This window comes from Charadrius vociferus, unplaced genomic scaffold (genome assembly GCF_000708025.1).
Source record: "Charadrius vociferus isolate BGI_N301 unplaced genomic scaffold, ASM70802v2 scaffold329, whole genome shotgun sequence".
NCBI classification, from domain to species: domain Eukaryota; kingdom Metazoa; phylum Chordata; class Aves; order Charadriiformes; family Charadriidae; genus Charadrius; species Charadrius vociferus.
In genome coordinates this window covers 1,928,368-1,951,426 of record NW_009649982.1, presented here as the reverse complement: position 1 = coordinate 1,951,426, position 23,059 = coordinate 1,928,368, and the positions used below count along the sequence as shown (strand labels likewise).

At 39.9% G+C, this 23,059-nt stretch overlaps 1 protein-coding gene across 1 annotated transcript in view; it reads left to right on the top strand.

Moving 5' to 3' along the window:
* Positions 1-20,365, top strand: part of IMPG2 (interphotoreceptor matrix proteoglycan 2) — a 57,916-nt gene extending 37,551 nt beyond the window's left edge. The window contains exons 9-21 of the mRNA XM_009891628.1: positions 1,316-1,374; positions 3,214-3,231; positions 5,249-5,493; positions 6,114-6,196; positions 10,066-10,390; positions 10,950-12,009; positions 12,283-12,991; positions 13,861-14,080; positions 15,262-15,472; positions 17,612-17,800; positions 17,990-18,188; positions 19,074-19,153; positions 20,052-20,365. Coding sequence (XP_009889930.1) covers positions 1,316-1,374; positions 3,214-3,231; positions 5,249-5,493; positions 6,114-6,196; positions 10,066-10,390; positions 10,950-12,009; positions 12,283-12,991; positions 13,861-14,080; positions 15,262-15,472; positions 17,612-17,800; positions 17,990-18,188; positions 19,074-19,153; positions 20,052-20,064 — 3,411 coding nt within the window. The 3' untranslated portion in view covers positions 20,065-20,365. The remainder of the gene's footprint in view (positions 1-1,315; positions 1,375-3,213; positions 3,232-5,248; positions 5,494-6,113; positions 6,197-10,065; positions 10,391-10,949; positions 12,010-12,282; positions 12,992-13,860; positions 14,081-15,261; positions 15,473-17,611; positions 17,801-17,989; positions 18,189-19,073; positions 19,154-20,051) is intronic.
* Positions 20,366-23,059: the final 2,694 nt, after the last annotated feature.

Here is a 23,059-nt window from a genome sequence, read left to right as displayed (position 1 = left end):
AAGTTTCCATATTATTTCCATTAATTTTTAAAATTTTGTTTATAATGATGGTAATTTATTACCATAGTTTTCTTGGGGCAGAGAGTTCATCTTTCCTTTCTCTTGGGAGTGGCATCTAAGATGCCATAGAGCAACACATCATGCTGCTTATCTTATCTTTTCTCTAGTTTTGCTTCCTTCTTAGTCCCATTTAGTTGGGGTTCTCTGTTGAATCCCTTTTACTGGGGCTAACCCTGTGCCAGATCCTGGGCCAGATGGGAAAGAGATGTACTCTTCACTGCAGCCAAAAAGCATCACCACAACTGTCACAAGTTGCTAGCGCAGGCTAGACATCTTAATTTTCCTAGTTGTGTGGCCAAGTAGCAATGCCATAGTGTGTGTGTGTGTGGAAGAAATGTCAGATGGGACAGAGGCCACCTGGCACATGGATGTTCCACTCCTTTGATCCCTTGCCTGGTTTTTCTCTGCGCTTGGATAAAGAAGCTCTTGAAAAAAAGAAAGTCGGCAGCACTTCGATTGTTTAAGTCTCACCAGAGACAGTTTAAAAATAGGGAGATTGGGGAGGGGAAGAAGAATTTGAGGAGTAAAAAATAATCCTTAACTGGCAAGTCTCCTTTGAGAGGAAAAAAAACAACCCCAAACTGGCATGAACCTGCAATATTCTGTGTCTTGGTTTTGTCCTGTGTAATACAGTTGACTGTTGAATTAGGCCTGGATGTGCTGCCATTTCACTGCCTTCAGTCATCTTTTTTTTGAGTAGCATTGCCAATCACTCCTGACCCTTTTGTTTACAGCAGAGGGGATGAGCCGCGTTTTGCACTATGTAATGCATTAGTGCCTCTTTGGAGTCTTACAGGTCCCTGTATGGTGGCTGCTGCTCCTCTTGTTTAAGTTGCTAAGGTCCAAAGCATTTTCCGGAACTCTTTTTAATCCAGAGAGGTTTGGGAGGTAATGGGAACCTTTTAGGCAGAGACCGGTTTGTGCTGCATAAATAAGAGAAAGAATGTAGTTTGCTATGGGCAGTACAGATCTCTGCAGAGTCTGTTTGAATTTGTCCCCTTTGTCTGCTTCTGTGTAGTTCTTGGGGAATGCTGGATGTTGTTCTTCATAGGTTTTCTTTTCCTTTTCAAATAATGAAACAATGTCACCAAAACTCTTCCTCCATAAAGAGACAGAATATTCAATCATTTTCCTCCTGTTTGATATAACAGCTCAGATACTTTTTTAGAAAACGTTGAAAGTACTTCCTGATTTTTCACTAAATGAGTAGGGTGGAGGAAATCTGTGTTAATTTTTTGCTTTCTCCTCAAAATAGATGGAAAGTGTATTTGAAGGACTGCCTGGATACAAAAACATCCGTGTCCTGGATTACAGGTAAAAAGATACCGATGCATACGTGGTAATTGAAACTGATCCTGTATGATGGTGCGATATGCTGGCACCACTCTTGGAAGAATGTCAGGCATGTGTGTGGGAGTTCCTAGGATGTATTAACCAAAGGACAAGTGCTTTAATATTTCTTACCTCCGTATACAGATGTTGAAAAAGAAATACAGAACTGTACGTAAATGTAATCTTCTCTTTTTTTGCTCCTGACATCCACCAGAGAATCTCACATGATATTCTTGCCTTGATTTTAAGACAAGGCATTCTTATTCAAGATCCTGTCCTAAAATTAAGAGAGGTCTTTTCTAATTTAAAATTAGTGTCTGATACTCCATCAATACTGTTGACATGTCCTAATATTAAACGAGCAAGAACACAGAAACTTTTCTGGAAAAATGTGGCGTCTTTAAATTTTTTTCCCCAATTCTTAATGTTAATTTGGGATGACTCTAAAGGTTGGTGTTTGAGATACGTAAAGGTCCTTCTCCTTTTGGTCAAAGCAAAGGCCAGTGAATAGTTTGATAAATGATTTGCAATGTTTTAACTCTTTCTGTTCTTACAAATATTTTTTAAAGACTAATTTCCCCAAATCAGTTCGTGCTTCAGAGTGACATTTTAAGTTAATTTGGGAAAAAAAGGGATCCTGTATTATGTGTCAAACATCTGATGTCTGAGTTTTGGTGTACACAGGTCACAAATTATGATTCTTCTTGAATGGACTGGATATAATTTTCAGAATCTAGTGAGGCTGTTCAAGACTCAATCTAAACTGTGTTTTCTATGAGACTTTGTAAGGTGTATTTCTTAGCATATTTCAGCCTGTACATTCTAGCCAGAAGACATGCCAGTGACAAAACAGCTACAGTGAGAAAGGTTTTATGGTTGGAACCGTAGACTGCGTTCAGTTTCCATCTTACCCCCCACATACTTCATTATTGCACGCAAACTGTCCCTGTCACGCCTCATTTCCTTGCAGTTGTCACACATAGAGGGGCGAGGCTGTTCCAACAATGTTGTGAGAAGTACCAAAAAAGGATGGTGTTGAAATTGAAATCATTAAATGTTTAAAACAGCATGGCAGGAATGTTCCCAGTGCCAGTTGCCCAAATGGGCTGACAAACTCCACTTTGTCATGGCCTGCTATAGGAGAATAATTATCTGACCTAGTAGACCAGTTCATAGATACTTAATAGTTATCCCTGCATGACCAAGGGGAACAGAATGACACTGTCTTCAGCTGTTGAAGGAGCCAGGAGGCAGGTTTGACTTTTCAGTTCCTACTTTCACTCGTGGCTAGAACAACAGCAAAGAGGGGTCTCTTGACATGGGGAACCCTGCCGAGGCTCTGCCTATGAGATAGCAAACCCTTCCATCTCAGTATTTGCAGTCTAATACATCTGCAAGCTCTTGGTTCATTTCAGAACACAAATAAAAGGTTGATATTTCTGGCAGGATACCAGAGCTCTGTGCTCTGCTGTGTTTCACAAAAACAGGTGTTTGTAAACTAAACTTTTAAGTAGAATTAGCGAGCTTTGATTTTCTTGGTACTGACAGCAATTTAACTGCATTATTTGCAGCAAGACGAGATGGCTCTGCTCTGCGGATTCCTTGTGATCAATAGGAAATATCTCACTTCAGTAAAAGCTGAACAGTTTGTTATGTAGCAGAATAACTATGCAATTATAACCTTTTTGCTGTATGCTTTTTCAAATTTGTGTGCCCTGTAGAATACCAAAGCAAATGTGTTAAAGTTAGAAGACTTAAAAGAAACTATAACATTGGTTTAACAGGTTTTGCTGTTGTTTTTTCTTTTCTTTCTATATTCAGCTCTCCTGAGGAGGACAGGTAAAGACAACTGTTTAATATATATTGTCAGAATACAGATGGAAAAAACCACTTTTAGCTGGAGGGCACTGTTTTGGGGATTTGTAGTTTTGGCTCCAGAGTGAGATAGTTATCCAGCATAAATATGGGAGGGGGTTCTACCAGAAACTGTGAGTAACTGCTCTGTTTTGATTACAGATAAACCCAGTTTGCTTATTTAAGTCCTAATCATAAAAAACTACTTGGGAAAATCTTCCTAAACACAAGTCAGCTACTGGGCTAACTTGTGTATAGGAGTCTCTTTTGTGAAGAAAACGGAAATTGCTTAACAATGACTCAAGGTCTTTATACTTTGCAGCAAAGTCTTGGATAGATACAGGATGATTATTATTATAGTAGTTAAAGTAGGTAAGAAAACCATATTTTCCACCAAAGGCAGTTGGCTTAGCAGCTTCAAGGCCACAGGTGCTGCACATCTTAGCAGTAGTTTTACAAACATTCCATAGCAGAAGATGGGATCAGTCTGGATTTGGGTTTTGTTAGATGTATGCAGATTAAGCATCCAAAATTTTCCTCCTTTGGTATTATTTTAAGAATTTCACAAGACAGCAAATGAACTGCAGCCTTTAACTTAACTAGATGTATCCTTTTCTTTTGTGTATTTCTCAGCAAATGTCTAACCAGTTTCCATGGTTTTACAGAGAATGAGCATTTTCATTTTAGAAGAAAGGTTAGAAAACACAAATCTCTCCACCAACAATAGTGACTTAAAGCCCTCCTCTGCTACTCTGCACTTCCACAGGCTAAGATGCACAAAGATGTACTTTTGTTCCAAGTACCAGATGTTTTACCACTTTCCAGACAGATGATGGTGTTAGAGTTACTAGTTAGGAATTATTAACTGCAACTGACAGCACAGTTGTATTAAATCTAAATGTTACTTTTGAGGAGCATGCTGTATTCCATCTTTGCTGTGCCTGTTCACTACTGCTGTCCCCTTTTATTTCCTCTGCTGACAGTGCCCGTGGTGAGCCTATGGTGGGCTCATTTCAATGACAGAGCCAGCAGCAAAACTCCAGCAGGCTCCTGGTTTTATTCAGTGTGTTTGCTGATTCTGTTTGTGTTCTATCTGGCGCTGGGGCTTGACAGACTTCTCTGAACAGAGCCATTACTGTGGCAATCTAGTCCAGCTCTGTGCAATGAGGAAAACCTGTCTTCGGAGCACATTTTTCTAACACTTCATAGATTACTTCATCTTGCTGTGCCCCGTGTACAGCCAAAATATAAAATATTTTCTTAAGCTCCCTTGTGCTTTTGCCCAATGTATGGTAAATTTGATTGCTACCTATGCTGTCATGTGGGAAAGGACGTCCAGACATATTTAGGAAAAGAAAAATAAGAAAATGGAGGAGAGTTATGAAGAAAGCCAAGCTGTATACAGATACGAAACTTTTTTAAAGAATAACTGATCAATAAGTCTAGAAAAATATTCCCAATCATAAGGTGTATTAAATACCATTTATTGCTATTAAAGACATGTTTCAAGCAGGCTGATGCTGCACAGTGACAGTGATCAGGGCTCTCTCTAGCTCTTGTATATTGCTACTACTGCCTGTTTTTCCAGGCTCTTTTCATACCTCGGAGCCATTCCCATTATTGGCATGATCTTTAAATCATCACTCCCACCACTGCGTGTTGGTAGGTCCATTAATAATGCTGGCAGAAAGCCACCGTTCTGGTCTGCTTGTGGTCTGTCTACCATTCACTACTAGAAATACAGGGCTGGGACCAGACCAGATGTCAGGTTCTGGTAGCCTTGACCTTGAGAACTTTGCAGTGGTGGAAAGCATAGGCAGGCAGACATAAGTGTGAAAAGAATTATATTGTTTTTATTTAGAAACCTTTAAAGCAATATATTTTTATATTACAAAAGGGTATTGGCACATGTCCTTGGGAAAAAAGATATTATATTGCTTGCTAGATGTTGGACAACCTTGCATCTCTCATCTGTGTTCTCTTTCTCTTTGTACAACTGAAGTGGGGTGGAAGTTCACTATGCTGTTACATTTGATGGAAAAGCCATCAGCAATGCCACGTGGGACCTGATTAACCTTCACTCCAACAAGGTGGAGGACAACTCCTTCATGGGCATAGAGGATAATCCAACAGCTGTGTACACCATCAGTGATTTCCGAGATTATATTGCTGAAATCCTCCAGAAAAATGCCTTGCTTGAAAACACTTCCTTGTCTTTAGACCCGAACACTCTCCAGCTTACTAATGGTGGGTATTGATTATGAGGCATTGGTAGGGCACACATCTAAATTTTTATAAAATAAATCTCAGAGATGAGTGAATTATTCAACTGCCCTCTGAATAATTAAAAAGAAACAATAAGAACAACTTTGTTGTAGCTTGTTTTGCTCTGATCTTAACCAGGTCAAGTCATTAGCAGTAGTATCCCAGTCATTAAGATTAGCCTCTTTTTTTCTTTTACACCAAGGTTTGTGATATGCAATTTCAGTAATACTTCAACAATTAACAGGAATAGAAGGGGAAATGCGGTTCGCATCATGCACGTTGCACCAAGATGACCTTCAGCTTAGTAGCTCCGTGTTGCCCTTGAGCAGCACAAAGGAAATACCTGGTTTATTGTTGAATATTCAACAATCTTGCTAGAGGTGTCGGAGGAGTGCTGTCCCCCTCTCTGTTCTCATCTTTCCTGTGTACTTCCTGTAAATGATCTGGGGGCATTTCCAGAAACAAAATCTCTCTGGCAAACTTTTTGAAAAGATTTTACTCACAAATCTGAGATGAGGGAGGGTTTTTCACTCAGTCTTCCAAAACAGCTTCCTCACACTTCTACTGCAGCCTTTATATCCCAAGTATTTATATTTCCACAGTGAAAGAAATACTACACCCTACACCAGAAGACCCATCCTGGATTACTGAGCATCCAGTCGTGCTGGAGCGCCCAGAGTTTGATGTGAGTATGCTTCTGAGCAGTGGCCTTTGGATGTATTTGAACAACTTAACTCTGCAAGGCAGAATTACAGCCAGCACCCAGACCTTATCTATCTTGTTGTTCATGCAGAATAAGTAGTAATGAAGGCACACCGTGTGCTGGAGTAAAACCTCTGGTGAAATCTCTCATCTGCTAATTTTATATCTGTTGCACAACAGTTTTCTGTGATCATCTTCTATTATGCGGCAGTACTGTGTTCCTGGCTGTCCAGCCAGGTCTTTCTTCTTAGGCTTCCTTTGTCTGACTTTTCATAATGTTAAGACTGTAAATTGCTCTAAAGACATGATTCTTCCCGCAATACTACCTTTCTTTGGAAAGTGAGAAATAGAAGTAAGCAGTAAAGCTGGCTGCTAGAAGAGATGAAAGGGTAAGTTTCATAGCTTCTTTTGTTACTGTATTACTGAAAGTTCTCAGTTCAGTTTTACAATGATGTCCATCCCCTTATTGCCAGCAAAAGAAACACAGAAAAATAATAGCTAGTGGTTTCTTTTTTTTTTTTCCCCTCGTGAAATCAAAATTATCTCACCTGGTTACCTCTGGACCAACCCGGGACATAGACCGACGTTCCCCATTGGACAGGAGTCTTAGTATTGCTGACCGTGTCTCTAGAATGCAATGGGGCTTTAAGCAGAGAGGCCAAGTTAGGTGCCAGTGACGCTGAGATCGAGTTAATTAGTTCTGCCGACAGCTAGAATTTCTGAATGGTACAGCATTGTCTGGGCTTAAGAATTTGTCCAGTAGGTTTCTGCTGTGTACTCTGTTGTGTAACACAGAGGTGCCTTCCAAGAAGAAATGAGCTCAGTTCATGACACAAAATCCAGATCCACCTATGCTTAATGGTAGCTTTTCACTAAGTTCATTATGAGATAGTGTTGTGAACACAGACACACTTAATTTCAGGCCAACGTCTGAAATCTTTATTGAAGCAAAATTCTCAGTGACTTCACAGAACCCAAATATTCTTGTTAGAATGGTCACAGGTATAATATCCCTAGTTTTATGCCAGTTTTCCCTGAGTTTTAAAAATTCATCATTGATGTTTAAAATGTAAATTCATATGAATTTCCTATAAATGGCTTAAGTGTGGTGTGGATTAACATGAATTTAAGTTCACTTTCAGGAAAGGGTTTCCTCTTTACTAGAGCAATCTAACTAGATTAAAGTGTTGTAGATGTTTATTTTAGTAAGACAAAGAATTCTGCCATCTTTACATTCTGTCTGTTATATTCTGACAAATGTGCAGGCAAAAAGATTTTAGAGTAGAGGTAGCTTTGCATAATAAATTTTAAACAAGTTTTGGGGAATAGTATGTAGAAGAAAAAAATTCTGGAAGTTACGTTTTTCTAATCATGGACTATGAATAATAATGTCATCTGTCTTCAGTCAAAAATTCTAATTATGTAAAACATATTGCGTATATCAGAAAAACAGCTGTGTACAATCTGCAATACACAGATAATTTGGGAATTAATTTCAGATAAATTTAAGAAAATCATAAACATGCTTAAACAGTAAACAAGGCTGAAATGATTAGTCAGTTACTTCCACAGATGTCAAACCTTTATGGTTCAAGTAGACACTATTAAGTAGAACTGTTACCTATGAAAAAGAATTTTACTATTACTTTTCTTAGCTGATTTAAGTTGGATTTGTATTATCATACATACTCATGACATAATGTGGGACTACCATGACTTCACCATGTGATTGCTAGCAGATGGTACGAACTAATCATTAGTTCTTTCTTTGAGTTTTACAGCTCTCTTAAAAAGTGAAGAAGAAATCAAGTCTAGTTTTTGCAATCTGTATTATCTTGTTTTTTTCTGTTGAGTTGTAACAGGTAGAATGCTTTGGCTTGCTGAATACAATGCCTTTCTGGCAGCAGAAAATGGAAAATCAGTGAGGGGGTTCTGCGTTTGCAGTCATCTGTCATATTTGTAAGCCTTTCAAAAGACATTAGTGAAAACCAGAACTTGCCAACATGATATTAAACTTGTTAATATAATATATTGCACTGTAACAAGAATCTTTGAATAATGTTAGTTGTCATAGGAACATCTATCCACATTCAAATAAATGATGAAGTGCAATCCCTGGCAACTAAACGCTCACGTACAAAAAAAAAAAGAAAAGTATTGAGAAGCTAATGCTGGTAGTCCTTATTCATTCTTTATGGAATTTATGTGTGTAATTTGTTTCTAATCTTGCACAGTAACTTTTTTTACAACTTTATTTATAGTGGTCACTTTTGCCAAAAAAGATAATTGCTGAAGCACATGTCTAAATGGTATATATACTTTTCAACTGATTGTTACCATATAAATTAAAAAAATGTGAGGAGATTGTGGTGGCATAACAACTGGCTATAAAAATGTGATCAATACAGGTAGACAAATAATTTAATAAAAATACCCTAACTGGCTCGTTTCCAAAGCATTCAAAAGCAGTTTGAATGCAGCTGAAAATTTAATTCACCCACGTTGCAACCAGCAGTAAAATTTCAAAAAGAAAAGGATTTGGACTGTTCCTGTTATTCATGCTGTAAGGTAAAAGAAGGAGATTAGAGAGGAATGGTGAGCTACAGAAATGGTTAAAATGGTTTTGAACCGTAATACGCATTACAGAAACCTGTGCCCACTGCCCACTTAACTTTACTAGTCATCACAGCAATTGGTTAGTTCTTAGTGAATTGCTGCTTCTTGAAATTGTTTGGCAGTTTTTCATATCCCAAAGGTTTTTTTCTGTCCATCTCAGACTATTGCACAGCACTGCTGTGTGGGCAAGTGTTCAGGTGAAGCACTAATTCCTGAGTTTGAGGCAGTCAGCTTGCTTTTGTAGCCTTGACCAAATAACTTAATGTTTTCATTGGTTTTTCCCAATATAGTTACCTCATGAGACACCGTGGTAGTAGATTAATATTCAAAGATGAAATGTGCTAAGTATTCTATCTGTAAACCAAATAATGATTGGGGTGTGGAGTAGTAAGTAAACGGTGTGCAATTGGAGACTTAAAAACAAATTCTTTTTTTCACATTTCAAACAGTCCGCAAATTGGGGCTTGCAGATTATGCATGCTCTGTGTCGTTCATCACTACCACCGATAGATATTTTTCTGCACAGGCATCTCAGCTTCAAGACTAAAGTTATTCCAGGTTCTAAACGCTATTCTTGACATTATGGTCTTTGCTTCCTTCCTGGGTTCTCATACCCACATACTAAAACATAGCAATAAATGACCAAAGGGCATGTATACATTCAAGTTCAGTTTCTAAACGGTTTTATGTATCATAGTAACTATCATATTATAATTACTGTATTGATTATGTAGCTGATGAATAATAGCTGCTAAGACCTCTTCATGCATTAGGAAGGTAGCCAGTACTGTGCGCATTTATCTTTGATTTAATTTCAAATGGACAGATCCATTTTTTTCAGTAAAGAAAAGGAAAGGAGATGGGGTGGGTATAGATGGTAAAGCACTTAATCCCATAACTGATGCTGCATTCCAAACAATCTGAATGGCTTCTTTCCCTTTTTAGAGGACATGACTAACAATCTGAATGGCTTCTTTCCCTTTTCAGAGGACTGAAAGGGACAGGACAGGGAAATGTATGTCACAAGGTTGTGCATTTTACATATACATTGCACATGATTAGCAAAGAGTATATATTTGCCGGTGCTCCCTGTTTGGCCCCTCCTTTCTCACAGAGGCAGGAGTACCAGATTTTGCTGTTGGCTGCTGCTCACACCCTTTACGTGTTCAGCCCAACACAGACAGCCAATGCTTCCCCTGTAATAGTGGAAATATTAATAGTGGGTTTGTGTTCCAGGACAGCACCTTTTTAGCTGAACGGCCTTCAGCAGATGAATCAACTGTCAGCAATACCTTGCCCGTTGATTTCACCAAACCAGATTCCACTTCAGGTAGTGAACAGTCCAATGACAATGAAATCCGGCCAAGACCAGAAAATCTGGACTCACAGGCCAGTTTGGCACCTGAAGCTCCGCTCTCCTCAGAGGCTGACGTTACTTCTTTGCCTGATGGGCTGAATTTGGAGGATGGGAATCGGACTCCTCATTTAGTCACTGCACCAGTGTTCGGGCGTGATTCTGCGGACTCTCTGGAATGGCTTTCAGCCCCCAATTCTTTAGGTGGTAAGTTAATGCCATTGACTGAAGCTTAAATTTGGATGCCAAGTGCTTCCTGATACTCATCAAAGGTATAGTTCACCAAAGTGACTGTTCAGAAAGGTCTAAAAACTTGGATATCTTTCTGTGATAGTTTTTACCTCTCCTCTGTGCATGTATCCAAGAACAACATGCTAAGATAAAATGTTTGTAACAGCTAGTAATGCCTGTTTACCCCTTCAGGAAATGCTGCACACATGATACTTGTGGAATTGCACAGAAGTATTTTCCTATAGGGCATGTTTGGGTGATGCCATGCAGAAATAACCGGTCTCTGAAGTAGACTGACTAGCCTAGGACAGTGTCACACAGTTAGTGCTTTATTGCTTTCTCTGCAGTCTTGACTTGGCCCACAGAATATCTGAATGAAAAGTGGGAGGGGTCAACAGGGGTCCTTCTGACTTCGGCATATAAAGGCCAGGATATATCATGGCAAACATGCTGAATACAGATCTACAGACAATAAAATGGATGGAATTTTACATTTTTTATCATAAACAACAACTAATTGGAAATTTATTTTTAGTGTTTGAAGATACTGGACTATCTGAAGATCTTCTTTTGCCTTCAAATCCTTCTCACCTCGTGCCTGAAGAACCTCCATCTACAGATGATTACGCAGTTCCTCTGCTTTCTGCACCAACAGTGGCCTCTTCCTCAGTCACAGAGACTGATATTAAAGAAACAGTATCTACTAAGAAAGAAGAAGAAACTCAGGGTAGTCCTGCAGGTGATAACAATGCAGACAGTAACAATGCAGACTCTGTGTTGCATGAGCCTGTGGAAGAAATTCCTTTTCCCTTAGAAGTACACCCTATGGAAGATGAAACTGATGTATATCTTGGAGATAGAGTTATATATGATGATGGGTCTGGTTCAGCTTTTGATGGTTCGGGAAAAGAAATGGAATCAAGTATTTGGCCTTGGGAAGAAGCAACACTGGAACCAGTATTCTACCCTGGCCCTGACAGCTGGCTTGAAGATGACAATGAGTCTTTGCTAATCAGAACTGAGGATATTCCTGAAGGCATGATCTTAGACTATATTCTTAACGCTAGGAATAAATTAGGTGATGATCCCTCCAAAGATGAGAATGAAGGTATGGCCAATACAAAAGAAGATTTCCCTGATGAGTCTGAAATATTTGTGTTTCCAGAGACTACAACTCAGCAGGTACCTCTGTTACAGACTCTGTTACAGCCATCATCTGTGGAACCATCTACACAGACAGAAACATCAGGCATGTATGATTCTTCTTTTGTTAAGCCATCCTTGGTTTTGGAGCCTTCAGTGGACCATTCCTTTGTAGACATGCCAACTGGGGAGGCCCCTGTCTCACCACACAATACAGATCTGCCTGTGGAAGATAGTCTCCTTACATCTACAGGGACCACCAGTATGGAGCAACCTGAAGCGTCCAGTGTAGGTCAGAACATCATTTCTGAAGCAGTTGAACACCAAAATGAAGATGGGACAATGGTAGAAGAACTATTCACAGTGGGGCAGTCAGATGTAACTGAAGCTGCTACAATAGGCCACTTGGACAAAAGCTCTTCAGAAACTGTTCTAACTGCAGATCCTTCCACGGTAGCCCCTGATGCTTCCACGGTAAACCCTGATGCTTCCACGGTAAACCCTGATGCTTCCACGGTAAACCCTGATGCTTCCACGGTAAACCCTGATGCTTCCACGGTAAACCCTGATGCTTCCACGGTAAACCCTGATGCTTCCACGGTAAACCCTGATGCTTCCACGGTAAACCCTGATGCTTCCACGGTAAACCCTGATGCTTCCACGGTAAACCCTGATGCTTCCACGGTAAACCCTGATGCTTCCACGGTAAACCCTGATGCTTCCATGGTAAACCCTGATGCTTCCACAGAAGAGCAGCAAATCCTAGATTCATCATTGGCAGGTCAAGACACTACTGGATCAGCAGTGAAGAATCCAGCTGATGTTTGGCCTACTGACAGAGCACTAGAAAATTCATTAGATCAGACAGTGCAATCAGCAACACCAACTGCCACTCAGGTTTCAACTGGAGTTCCTTCTGTAATAGATGATGAGACCACTATTCTAGAGGGCTTTGCTGTGCAAGGTGGTACAAACCATGGCACAGATGCTTCCATGATCTTCAGCACTATGAGCTCTTATGTAACAGTGAGTGTAACAACGAGCACTGTTGAGCATCCATCCCATCTCTCTCCTGTGGGATCCACAGCATCATCGTCTGTTGCTACCTCAACAAAGCTGGGAGATGAAACGACAACAGTCCTGGGTGTTTCAGTGGACCTGGATCATGTGAGCACTGTCCACTTTTCTCCTGAGCTGACTGAGGAGGGAAGAAGCATGACTGAAAGTCACGTGGAGCTAACAACTCGTATCCAGTCCACAGAGATGGCCAGTGTGGCTTGGGCCACACACGAAAATCGCAATAGCACTCCTATCCCGTCACGAGCTCTAGTCGTGTTTTTCAGTCTTCGGGTCACCAACATGATGTTTTCAGAGGACCTGTTTAATAAAAACTCCCCTGAATACAAAGCGTTGGAGCAGCGATTCTTGGAACTGGTAAGAATCACTTCTACACTAAATGTCCGTTACCAGATAGACAAAAATTGTCGGTAGAGAGCCTCTCAAGACTGGTGTTAACCGATACTATTTGTGTCCCTCCATGGGAAAATTCTGTCTGGAAATGGGTGGGGTGGGGTGTTTTTGTAGGGTTTTATTCAGTCAGTAGTCTCTCTAAAGAGCAACTTTTTAGGGCTATGGGCGAGATGCTCTGCTGGTGTCAATAAATGTAGCGTTGTAGCTGAAGTCACTATGACACTCCCCTTACTTGCTTCCAGAGTGCTCTGCATTTAGTCTGTAGGGAGAGAGAAGTAAATAAATTGGGGCTGTGATGATGTAACTTTTCTGCAACACATTCAACCCATCCTAAGTAAGAGGTAGTTCAGGGAATTAAGATGTTCCTAAACTGACTGATGGCTAGCAAAGCCTCCCAGGAGTTATACAGCAACAATTGTCAAATTTTAACTGGGAAATTCCCCTCTCCTGACTGAAATGAACATTTTGTGGTGGGAGATGAAGGGAGGACAGGAGAGAGAGGGAAGGGGACATGCTTGAAGGAAATACCCAGTGAAAGGACGAGTATGGCTGGTGCTTAGGTCAAGGGAGAGCACTATGTATGTCCCAAGAACTGTATTTCTGAATCATATATTTTTGGAAACTGCCTGCAAATTGGTATACTGGTAAGAACTGCCTGAAGTACTTGGGCTCCTGGCAGGCTGCCAGCACGGGCCTCAGTTGGGTAAAGTTTTAATGTCCTTTCTGTGGGATTTGGATAATTCAGACTCCTGCTGTCTGATGCAATAACAGTCCAACTGGCTGGAGAAGAGATTCAAAGATTCAGCTTTTCTGTCACATCTCCTGTGTTGCAGCTGGTGCCCTACCTTCAGTCAAATCTGACGGGCTTCCAGAATCTGGAAATCCTGAACTTCAGAAATGGCAGCATCGTGGTGAACAGTCGAATGAAATTTGCCAAGCCCGTGCCTCGGAACGTCACCAATGCTGTGTACATGATCCTGGAAGACTTCTGCAACACTGCATATCACACCATGAACTTGGCCATCGATAAATACTCCCTGGATGTGGAATCGGGTAAGGATGGCAGGGAAATGCAGTTTGGAGCAAGGGATTTAGAGCAACTTCTGCTTTAAGAACTTATTACGGATCTCAGTGGCTCAGAGACTGCCCACTGCTTTTCACAGACTGGGCTTTAGAAAGACAGTCTCTCACAGAGTTCAAAGAAACAAATATCAATCTGTTAAGGGACTAAAGAGATGAAAATCAAAGTGGGACCCAGACTGAGCAAACTATATGGAGCCCATATAGAAATATGGGGACAAAACCGACTCAGGTAGTACTGCGTGTAATGCCAACTGCGCTTTCATTGGGGAGTGAAGGGGAAGGCTGGGCAGGGAGAACAGTGGTGCATGTGATGGTTCCCACAGGTGGTAGCCAGTTTAGCTGCCAGGTAAGCATCTGCACTGGTAACAGCTGCTGCATCACCCTTGTGGTAAGGTCTTGGTTGCACTAAAATGTGACAGGCCGCCTTAGTTCACTCCTCTGATACAGGCAGAAAGTTTTTTCCCTGTCAAAGTCAGCCAGTAGTTTACCACAGAAGACACTCAGAACTATTTCCTGTTTTAAGGTTAGAGAATAACAATGCTGACCTGTTGGCAAATAGTAGCTGTTCTTCTGAGGTAGCTCTCTTATAAAGATGGTCTACTTAGGATGACAAATCATCTGATATTGATCATTTAACTGTATGCCAGCCCTCTTAAGCTTGACACAAGTGAGATATCTCAAATGCTATAAGGTTGTGTTCCTTGCAGACAAAGGGAAATCACCTCACAGCAGGTACTGAGTGCCTGAAGTCCCCTTGCCCTTCCCTGTAGGCTGCCTAGATTTTCTATAACAAAAAATACTGGAGATCAGCTGTGTTTTACTCATTTGCAAAGTATAGTTCCAGCAGACAAGAGAACATGTGAGGTACTGCACATTCCAGTAAGAAAAAGAACATTTTATGCTTGGTTTTTCGATTGGCCTGTTGGGTGGTCTTAGCCATACCACTGACGTGCACTGTGCAGACAGGAACACTTCCTAGCGCTTGTTCACCTTAGCAGAACCTTTTGTAACTCAGGAAAGACGCATGCCAAGATTTTTGAGGATTATTTTAACTAAGAGACCATTAGAGAAAATGGCAGCAGACAGCCAGCGCTTTGCCTCAGTTAAGGATCTCCTCTATCGTTAATATTTTCCGCTTTGCGTATTCTCAGGTGAGCAAGCAGATCCCTGCAAGTTCCAGGCCTGCAATGAGTTCTCCGAATGCTTAGTAAATCGCTGGAGTGGGGAAGCTGAGTGTGTCTGCAATCCTGGCTACCTAAGCATCGACGGGCTGCCATGCAATAGCATTTGTGATCTACAACCAAACTTCTGCCTGAATGATGGGAAGTGTGACATAAGCCCCGGGCAAGGGGCTATCTGTAGGTAGGTCATCCCCCTGTTTGAAGTAAGTGCTTCCTGAATGAAAACCACTAATTGTCTCCTCTGTTGTAGCATGCGACAAGATTTGTGCGAATTTCCATAAGATAATGTGGAACAAATGAGATGATAATGAGTATCATTCATGTTATGCTGCTGAGTGGAGATCCCAATATTAACACTTGTTTTCCTATGTATATATTGGAGTGGAGATGGTAACACATTTTTTTTAATAGAATAGGAACATGAGGAAATAAAATGAACTAGGAAAAACGGTAGTAATGGAACATACTCAGTTGTTCAAATCACCTTCATTGACCTTAAGGAACAGAATTTATCTCCTGACGTTTTCTCAAGTAGCTGTGTTCAATAATGTCACAAAATATGTGAGAGTTACTTCCATCACAAAAATTCATATCTGAAAGACATATTCATACAGCATAAATATATTAAAAATACTGCTCTTGGTTAAGAAAAAGCCATAAAAGTAAATCATTGGCCATTTGGGAGAAATAATGTGCGACTCACAAAAAGATCCAGGCACAGGCCCCCTGGTTCAAATATTTGCTTTTAAAATGATACAGATGCATTTGAACAGGATCTCTGTATTTTACAGGTAATGGAAAAGACTTAGTGCAAGGTATAGACAAATCGATGCTCCCTCTGACATTGAACTTTATTTTTTCCTTTTCAAGCAATGTAACAGTCTATTTTTAAAAACAAATCATATTTATCAACAAAAGGTAGGAGACTTATTGCAAAAAATATGACTGTTAGTAATTATTTATGTTACTTCAGGTATTTTTTTTTAAAAAGCTTACCTAGAACATCTCTAAAGTCAATCTTAGAGTCCTAGCAGTTAACTGGAGAAACAAAAATGTTTTGAAAGCTATAAAAATGGATACTATCACAGATGTAGTATAAATTTTATCATATTTGTACAATAGTGTTAATTAGAAGCAGGTAAGTATCTGAACTCAAGCATGCTCTGGCCAATATTTATTAAGAGCTTTTTGAAAAATTTAAAGTATTGTTTACTTCTTTCAGAAACTATTTCAGATATTTATGTTAGAAGACTTAATTCACTGATGTTTCTTATTAGTAAGGTTCATTGCTGTGAGTGGTCATGATACTTTTACTTCCTCAAGTTTTTATAGCAAAAACTCCGAAACACACATAATGCAAATATATTATTTTTACTTGTGTATTTAAAGCTAATATTAACATTAAAGTTCTCATGTTCAAAGCCACAGGAAGGCAGATACACTGAATGCTGTTTTGGGCAACTGTTCCAAAGATACAATCTTGGACACACACTTCTTTCTAGTCATTTATTTTATGTATTTATTTAACTACCCATGGTGGAGTTCACTAGACTATAAATATTCTGCTTGTTTAACACATGTTCATTTGCATTTAAATTACAAGATTATTAAGACAACTGCTCTCTACCTTTACAGTGTTTGTTACGTCATGTGCAAAGTTCAGTCAAGGCATAACTTTTTACTTCATCTAAACACCTTCCAGTTTTAATACATCACAGGCTTTTTCCATCACAAATGGATTATCCCTTTGTTATTTTACCTGTCTTCACTCAATTTAGTAACTGGGGTTGTTCAGCCTCGAGAAGAGAAGGCTCAGGGGAGACCTTACTGTGGCCTTTCAGTACTTAAAGGGGGCTTATAAGCAAGATGGAGAAAAACTTTTTAGTAGGGCCTGTTGCGATAGGACAAAGGGTAATAGTTTTAAACTAAAAGAGGGTAGATTCAGACTAGATATAAGGAAGAAGTTTTTTATGATGGAACAGGTTGCCCAGAAAGATGGCAGATGCCCCCATCCATGGAAACATTCAAGGTCGGGTTGGACAGGGCTCTGGGCAACCTGATTTAGTTGAAGATGTCCCTAGTCATTGCAGGGGGGTTGGACCAGATGATCTTTAAAGGTCCCTCCCAACACAAACCATTCTATGATTCTATACCAAAGTGGTTGTTCACAATAATAACAATAAAAGAAAGTTGGTGCTTGAATAAACAAAGGTATTTATTGAGGTGACTTAACTGAGGGCATGTCATAACAAGAAGTTAAATACATTTATATTAACCAGCTTTTGCTGGTGTTTAATTTCACCATGCTTCTGTGTTGCAGGTGTCGCGTGGGAGAGAACTGGTGGTACAGAGGGGAGCACTGTGAAGAATACGTGTCTGAGCCTCTGGTTGTAGGTATTGCGATTGCTTCTGTGGCAGGATTCCTTCTTGTGGCATCTGCTGTCATCTTCTTCTTGGCCAGGACCCTTCGAGACCAGTACACAAAGAGTGACACCGAGGACTCACAGGGGTAAGTGACACCATCTACTATTTTAAAACACATCTGCTACAATAAGGAGAATTCTGTCGTAAGTCTTATATCACACAGTTGACAAGCAACAGAATGTACCTCCATGCCTCCAAATGCCAGGCTTCCTAAACCTATCTGCTGCCCTCCCAGGCTGCAGAGAAGCTCACAGTTTGTTTATTGCTCCCCCAGGCAGGGTGACAGCCTCTCATCCATTGAGAATGCAGTTAAATACAACCCCATGTATGAAAGTGATACGACTGGCTACAGCCATTATTACCGGAGATACCCTCAGCTAACGTCCTACAGTTCTACCAGTGCAGAGACATCCACAGACTACAGCAGTGAAGAGATCAGGCACATTTATGAAAACAGTGAGCTTACTAAGGAGGTAAATGACCTTGTTTTCATAGTGGCATGGAAAAGATCATGTGAACAATAAGTTTATTCCACACTTGTAACCCGAGAGGTTAGGCCAATCTTTCCCCAGCATCTATGGTCTAGATAGACAAGTTGCAACTATGGCTGCTGCGACTATTTAAGAAGAGAGAAAGGATTTCTTTCTCTACTTGCTATTAGGTATAGAGAAAGGAATGGGTATGTTCTGGCCTATAACGAATTTCGCACGATAAAGGAACTGACTGCTTGAGTAACTTCATGGGAGTTGGGGAGGTTGGCTATACTGCTCGTCACAGCCTTTAGCTTTTAATGCCAACTACCTTATGTAAGAGTAGTTATACAGTGAAAACCTGGAGACTTCAGGACTTTTTACAGTTTAGTTTTTTTTTTTTTTTTTTTTTTTAAAAACGAAGTTTAGGTCTTTCTATAACCTGTAAGATAGTTCACATCCTTCTCCTTTCTTCCTGTATACAAGTATCCAGGGTTTACTCTAGCAGGCTAAAGAGAAGGGATTTACATCCAGGAACTAACCACAAATCCTTAAGCAACTGTAAGAGGTGTGAATCCAGCCTGTAGCTGGGCTTGTAGGCAAAGCATCTATGAGAGATAAATGGTTTTGTTAAAGGCTGCTGAAATGCCACGCTCTATCCAAAGCCTGGTTTTGATTTAAAAGTAAAGTATTGCTGGACTCCAATGAAGTGCTTCACTTCAAAAAAAGAAAAATAACATAAAGAAGAATTTTAGTATTGGAGTGCCCAATTTCTGCTCCCGCTCCTGGAAATAGCAAAGCATAGGAGTTTTATTTTCCAAAACCCAGTTATTTCAGTGGTATTCAAATTTCTGTTATGTACTTACAATTGTGTTCCTTGTATTCTAGGAAATTCAGGACAGAATTCGAATTATAGAGCTCTACGCTAAAGACCGTCAGTTTGCAGAGTTTGTTAGGCAGCATCAAATGTGAGTGAAATGTCTTGTCTGGCTAACTAACTCCTTTGATGTTTTCTCATGTGGCCTTTGCTACATTACTGTATTTTTCATATGAAAGCTCTAGAAATGCCGGGACACTAGAGGTTAAGATTTCAACATTATTTCTGAAGAGGTTCAACCCTTTTAAAGTACTTAACATAATCATTGTCAAAAGTAGATAGCCCCAGAAGGTATGTTAAAAGCATTGCTTCTCTGAATCCCAAAGTTAATGGGTGTCAGAGAAGCACTGACATCTATTTAGGTCCTTCAAAGCACAGACAGAATCTTCGTAACCCTTCTAGGGTAGTTGCTATTGCCTGGTGTTCTATTTAAAATAGAAGTTTTAAAAGCACATCAGTTTATCTTGAGTTCTCGAGACTTGGCAACTAACCAAAAACCAATGGATCACTACTGCAATCCTCTCTGGTACGGTGGGCACCTACCACAATAGAAAGCTTACAATTCCAAACAATTAACAAAGCTGAACTGTGTGCTTTGCTGAAAGTTAACCATGAAAAAGGTCATCAAGGAATTAATTATTGGCACACACATTCCTATGAATTGTATTGTCACTGTAGTAAGCAGCAAGTTACAGTTGGCTGTGTTAGTTTGAAAGATACTGTAGTAAAATTCCTTGGGATCCTATTAAAAATAGCTACAGTAGCAAAAATCCTGCGTTCCAAGATCATCAGCTATACTTTTTTTTTTTTTTAATTGAAAATAACAGCAGTTCACATTTTTCCATGTCAGTTTTTCATTTTTTCATTTTGCAAAGGATCAGCATCTAAATTTTCCACAGCTGGAAAGTAGTAAAAGCTGCCTCATAAGCTTTGAATCCAACGTTTGAAAGAGACTAACTTAATCATTGCTTCTCTGTTTTTCATTTCAGGAAGCTGCTTTAAGAAAAAAAAGAAATCAGTAGAACACATGTGGGAGATAAAGACTACCTTGTTGCCATAGCAATGGGCTCAGATGTAACTGCAAAGTTACTTATAGTCTTAACATTGCATGGATGGATACAGATGTTTTCTAAATGAAAGGCTAAAATGTACAGATGTCTGTTTATCTCAATTACTTCTGGCTTTTCTGTGTAAAGTGACATTTTTAAGAGGTGATCAGAAGTGGCAGAGGTTATGAAAGTTCATTTTTCTTTAACTCTGAAACAGACAGTGAAAGTTTGTATACCAAGGCAAAAAAATCTCCTCAGGTAAGAGAAGATACATGCACAACCAAAATAAAATGCACATTTAAAATCCCCGTTTGGCATTGATCCCCTCACCGGAGGCTACTGTAGTGATTTTACAGGTATAAAGCACTAGTGGAAAAAAAATACTTGGTTTGCACACGAATGATTTGTAGGGGAGAACTACTGTACTAGAATGATGTTAGCATTATTTTGAAGCATTCCCATTCTAAACACAAACATAACCTCACCAGAAAAATTGCTCTTTTGTACAGATGCCTGATGTACATTTTGTCGCCTGGCGTTAGCAAAAGAGAACATAGCACTGAGCCTGCAGGCTTCCTAAAGGCTCTCCCCAACAATAAGCATCGCCACTGCCTGTCAGTGACCACACGTGGCGCCTCAGCGAGGCAGGGCAGTACTTCTGCAGTACCGTACAGTGTTTTTAAAGCCAAGGTGGTTGGTTCTCCAGCTGTTCCCGACAGACACACAAGCTGGGGCACAAAAGCGCTTCTATCATACAAATGTTCTGTGAAGCTTAAGTGACTAACATTGACTTTTTTTGTATGTAGACCATTTGATTGATATTTTATAAGTTAATACATATTATTTATTTGTTGTGTGTTTTCCTATCAGCTTATTGTCATAATAGATTTAATTGTTGACCTTGGAAGATGAATAGTTTAATGACGAAATACTACAGTGGCATTTATGCCCATTCTTTTTAAAAATATATTTAGTGTTTACTCAATGTTGAATTCAGCCAACTAATATTTGAATTTGCTTTACTGAACTGGGCAGTAGCCTGCCATGAGCTCTGTTTCCAAAGCAGGCTGTGGTATTTAAGTGCATGCATATTTGGGATGGCAGCACTTTCCTACGGGGAAGGGAAAAAATGAGATTATTCTTGGCTTAGTGGAAGTCAGTGTAGAATTCCTTAAACAAGAGAAGTCAGTCTGAAGCATTTAAAAATAGCTGAACTGAAATGGGTACCTCCTGAGGTACAGAAGAGGAATTTTATCTTCAATTTACAAAGACAGTTGTTTACTTTGTTTTTACAAAGTGTGTTGGGGCTCTGTTCAGTCACCTAGTCACTCTTGTTTAAGGCATTAACACCACTGTCAGGGTTAGGGCACTAAATAATCTCACATCAGCTTCTGCTAGCAAACAAGGCCAAGTTATCTGTTATTTTTATGAAGTCTGTAGATCTCGGCCCACATGTGCCAACAGCCACCTGATACTTTTCAGAGTTAAATGATAGTGAGAATTACTTACTTGTCTATAGGCAGCTTAGCTAAACAAGTGAATATTTCAGTGCAATTCTCCTATGTGTTCTGGAGAACCTCACTGGATCACTCGTGTAGTATCTTCTTGCCTTGAGTGGCCGGGAACGGGTATCAGAGCCACAAATCTGTCAAAGAAATGCTTACGTAAACCACTGTAAGCCCGAATAATGCAAGACAGCAGAGAGTAATGCAGTGCTGCTGAATATTGTTGTGACCAGACATTATGAGACAGAAGCCCCGTTCTTCTGGGTGACCCAAGGGCTCTCAGCTGAGCCAGAGTTTCTGAGGCACAGCCCACTCCCTCCTGCCCCCCCAGCAGCACGGCTGAGCCATCTTGTTACACCAGAGCCTTGTGATCATGGTAACTGTACAACCTAGAGAAGTCCTGGGCTCAGGGTAGGCATCAACTTGTGATTTGTTTCTGTGTAGCCAGGCTGCTGACCCCGGGAGCTTTGGTTCTGCTCCTGCTAAGCGCAGCAGTGGACGGTCGCTGGCATCAGGCACATTTTAAAGGTATTCTGTGATTTGCTGTGCACAAGGTGAGGAGAGTCTTGGTTACACTATGAGGTATTTCAGTGTATATACAGTGAATCTTTTCTTTGTTTGTGTGTATACATATGAACATAATGGTATCTTATTTTCACTACAATAAAAAATTATTTCCAAAATATTTTTTTTTCTAGAAAATTAATGTAGAGACTGTGAGATTGATATGAAGAGAGAAGGTATCTTAGCCACGATGATTTGTGCTCAAAGTTTGGATTTTTTTAAACAGTTGGTTAAACTGTTAAACTCCTTTGCTAACAAAAGTGCCAAATGTAAGTTCACCATCACTTGCAGGGTTGTATTCTGAAAATTCATGCTGGAAAGCACATAATTTGAGTGCTTTGCTTTCAGTTAAGTTCTTTGCCCATTTTGAAGATTTTTCAGCTCTCATCAAAAAGTTGAAATATGTTGTTACTTAGGTGATCTTGAAGTCTTAAAAACAAAAATAAACAACACCCGCTCCAAGCTTCTTCATGTAAACTGTTTCATGATGCATCTTTACAACACACCAAGAAGGACTTAATGAACTTACTTTCTTTGATACCTTCCCAATCCAAGGCAGAGACAAAGAACTCCAAAAATTCTCATGAAAAAAACCCCAAACTAGATCTGTATACAAATCTACCAGTACCTGTTATCAGTTAACATGCAGGTTTTCACTTGCTAAAAGTAAAAAGTGCAGGTTTGAATGACTTGGCTTAATTTAAGAACATAGACAAAAGCAGTTATTGTTTACTGAACACAGACAGGTCTGTCAGCTTCTGTGGCCTTGAAACACAGAAGAAAACCAGGCCCTGCAGGACACTGCCAGCTGCCCCTTTAACACAGGATCTCAAGCATACAGCAACCCATTTTGGACCACAGCGCCACGTACTGCAAAAA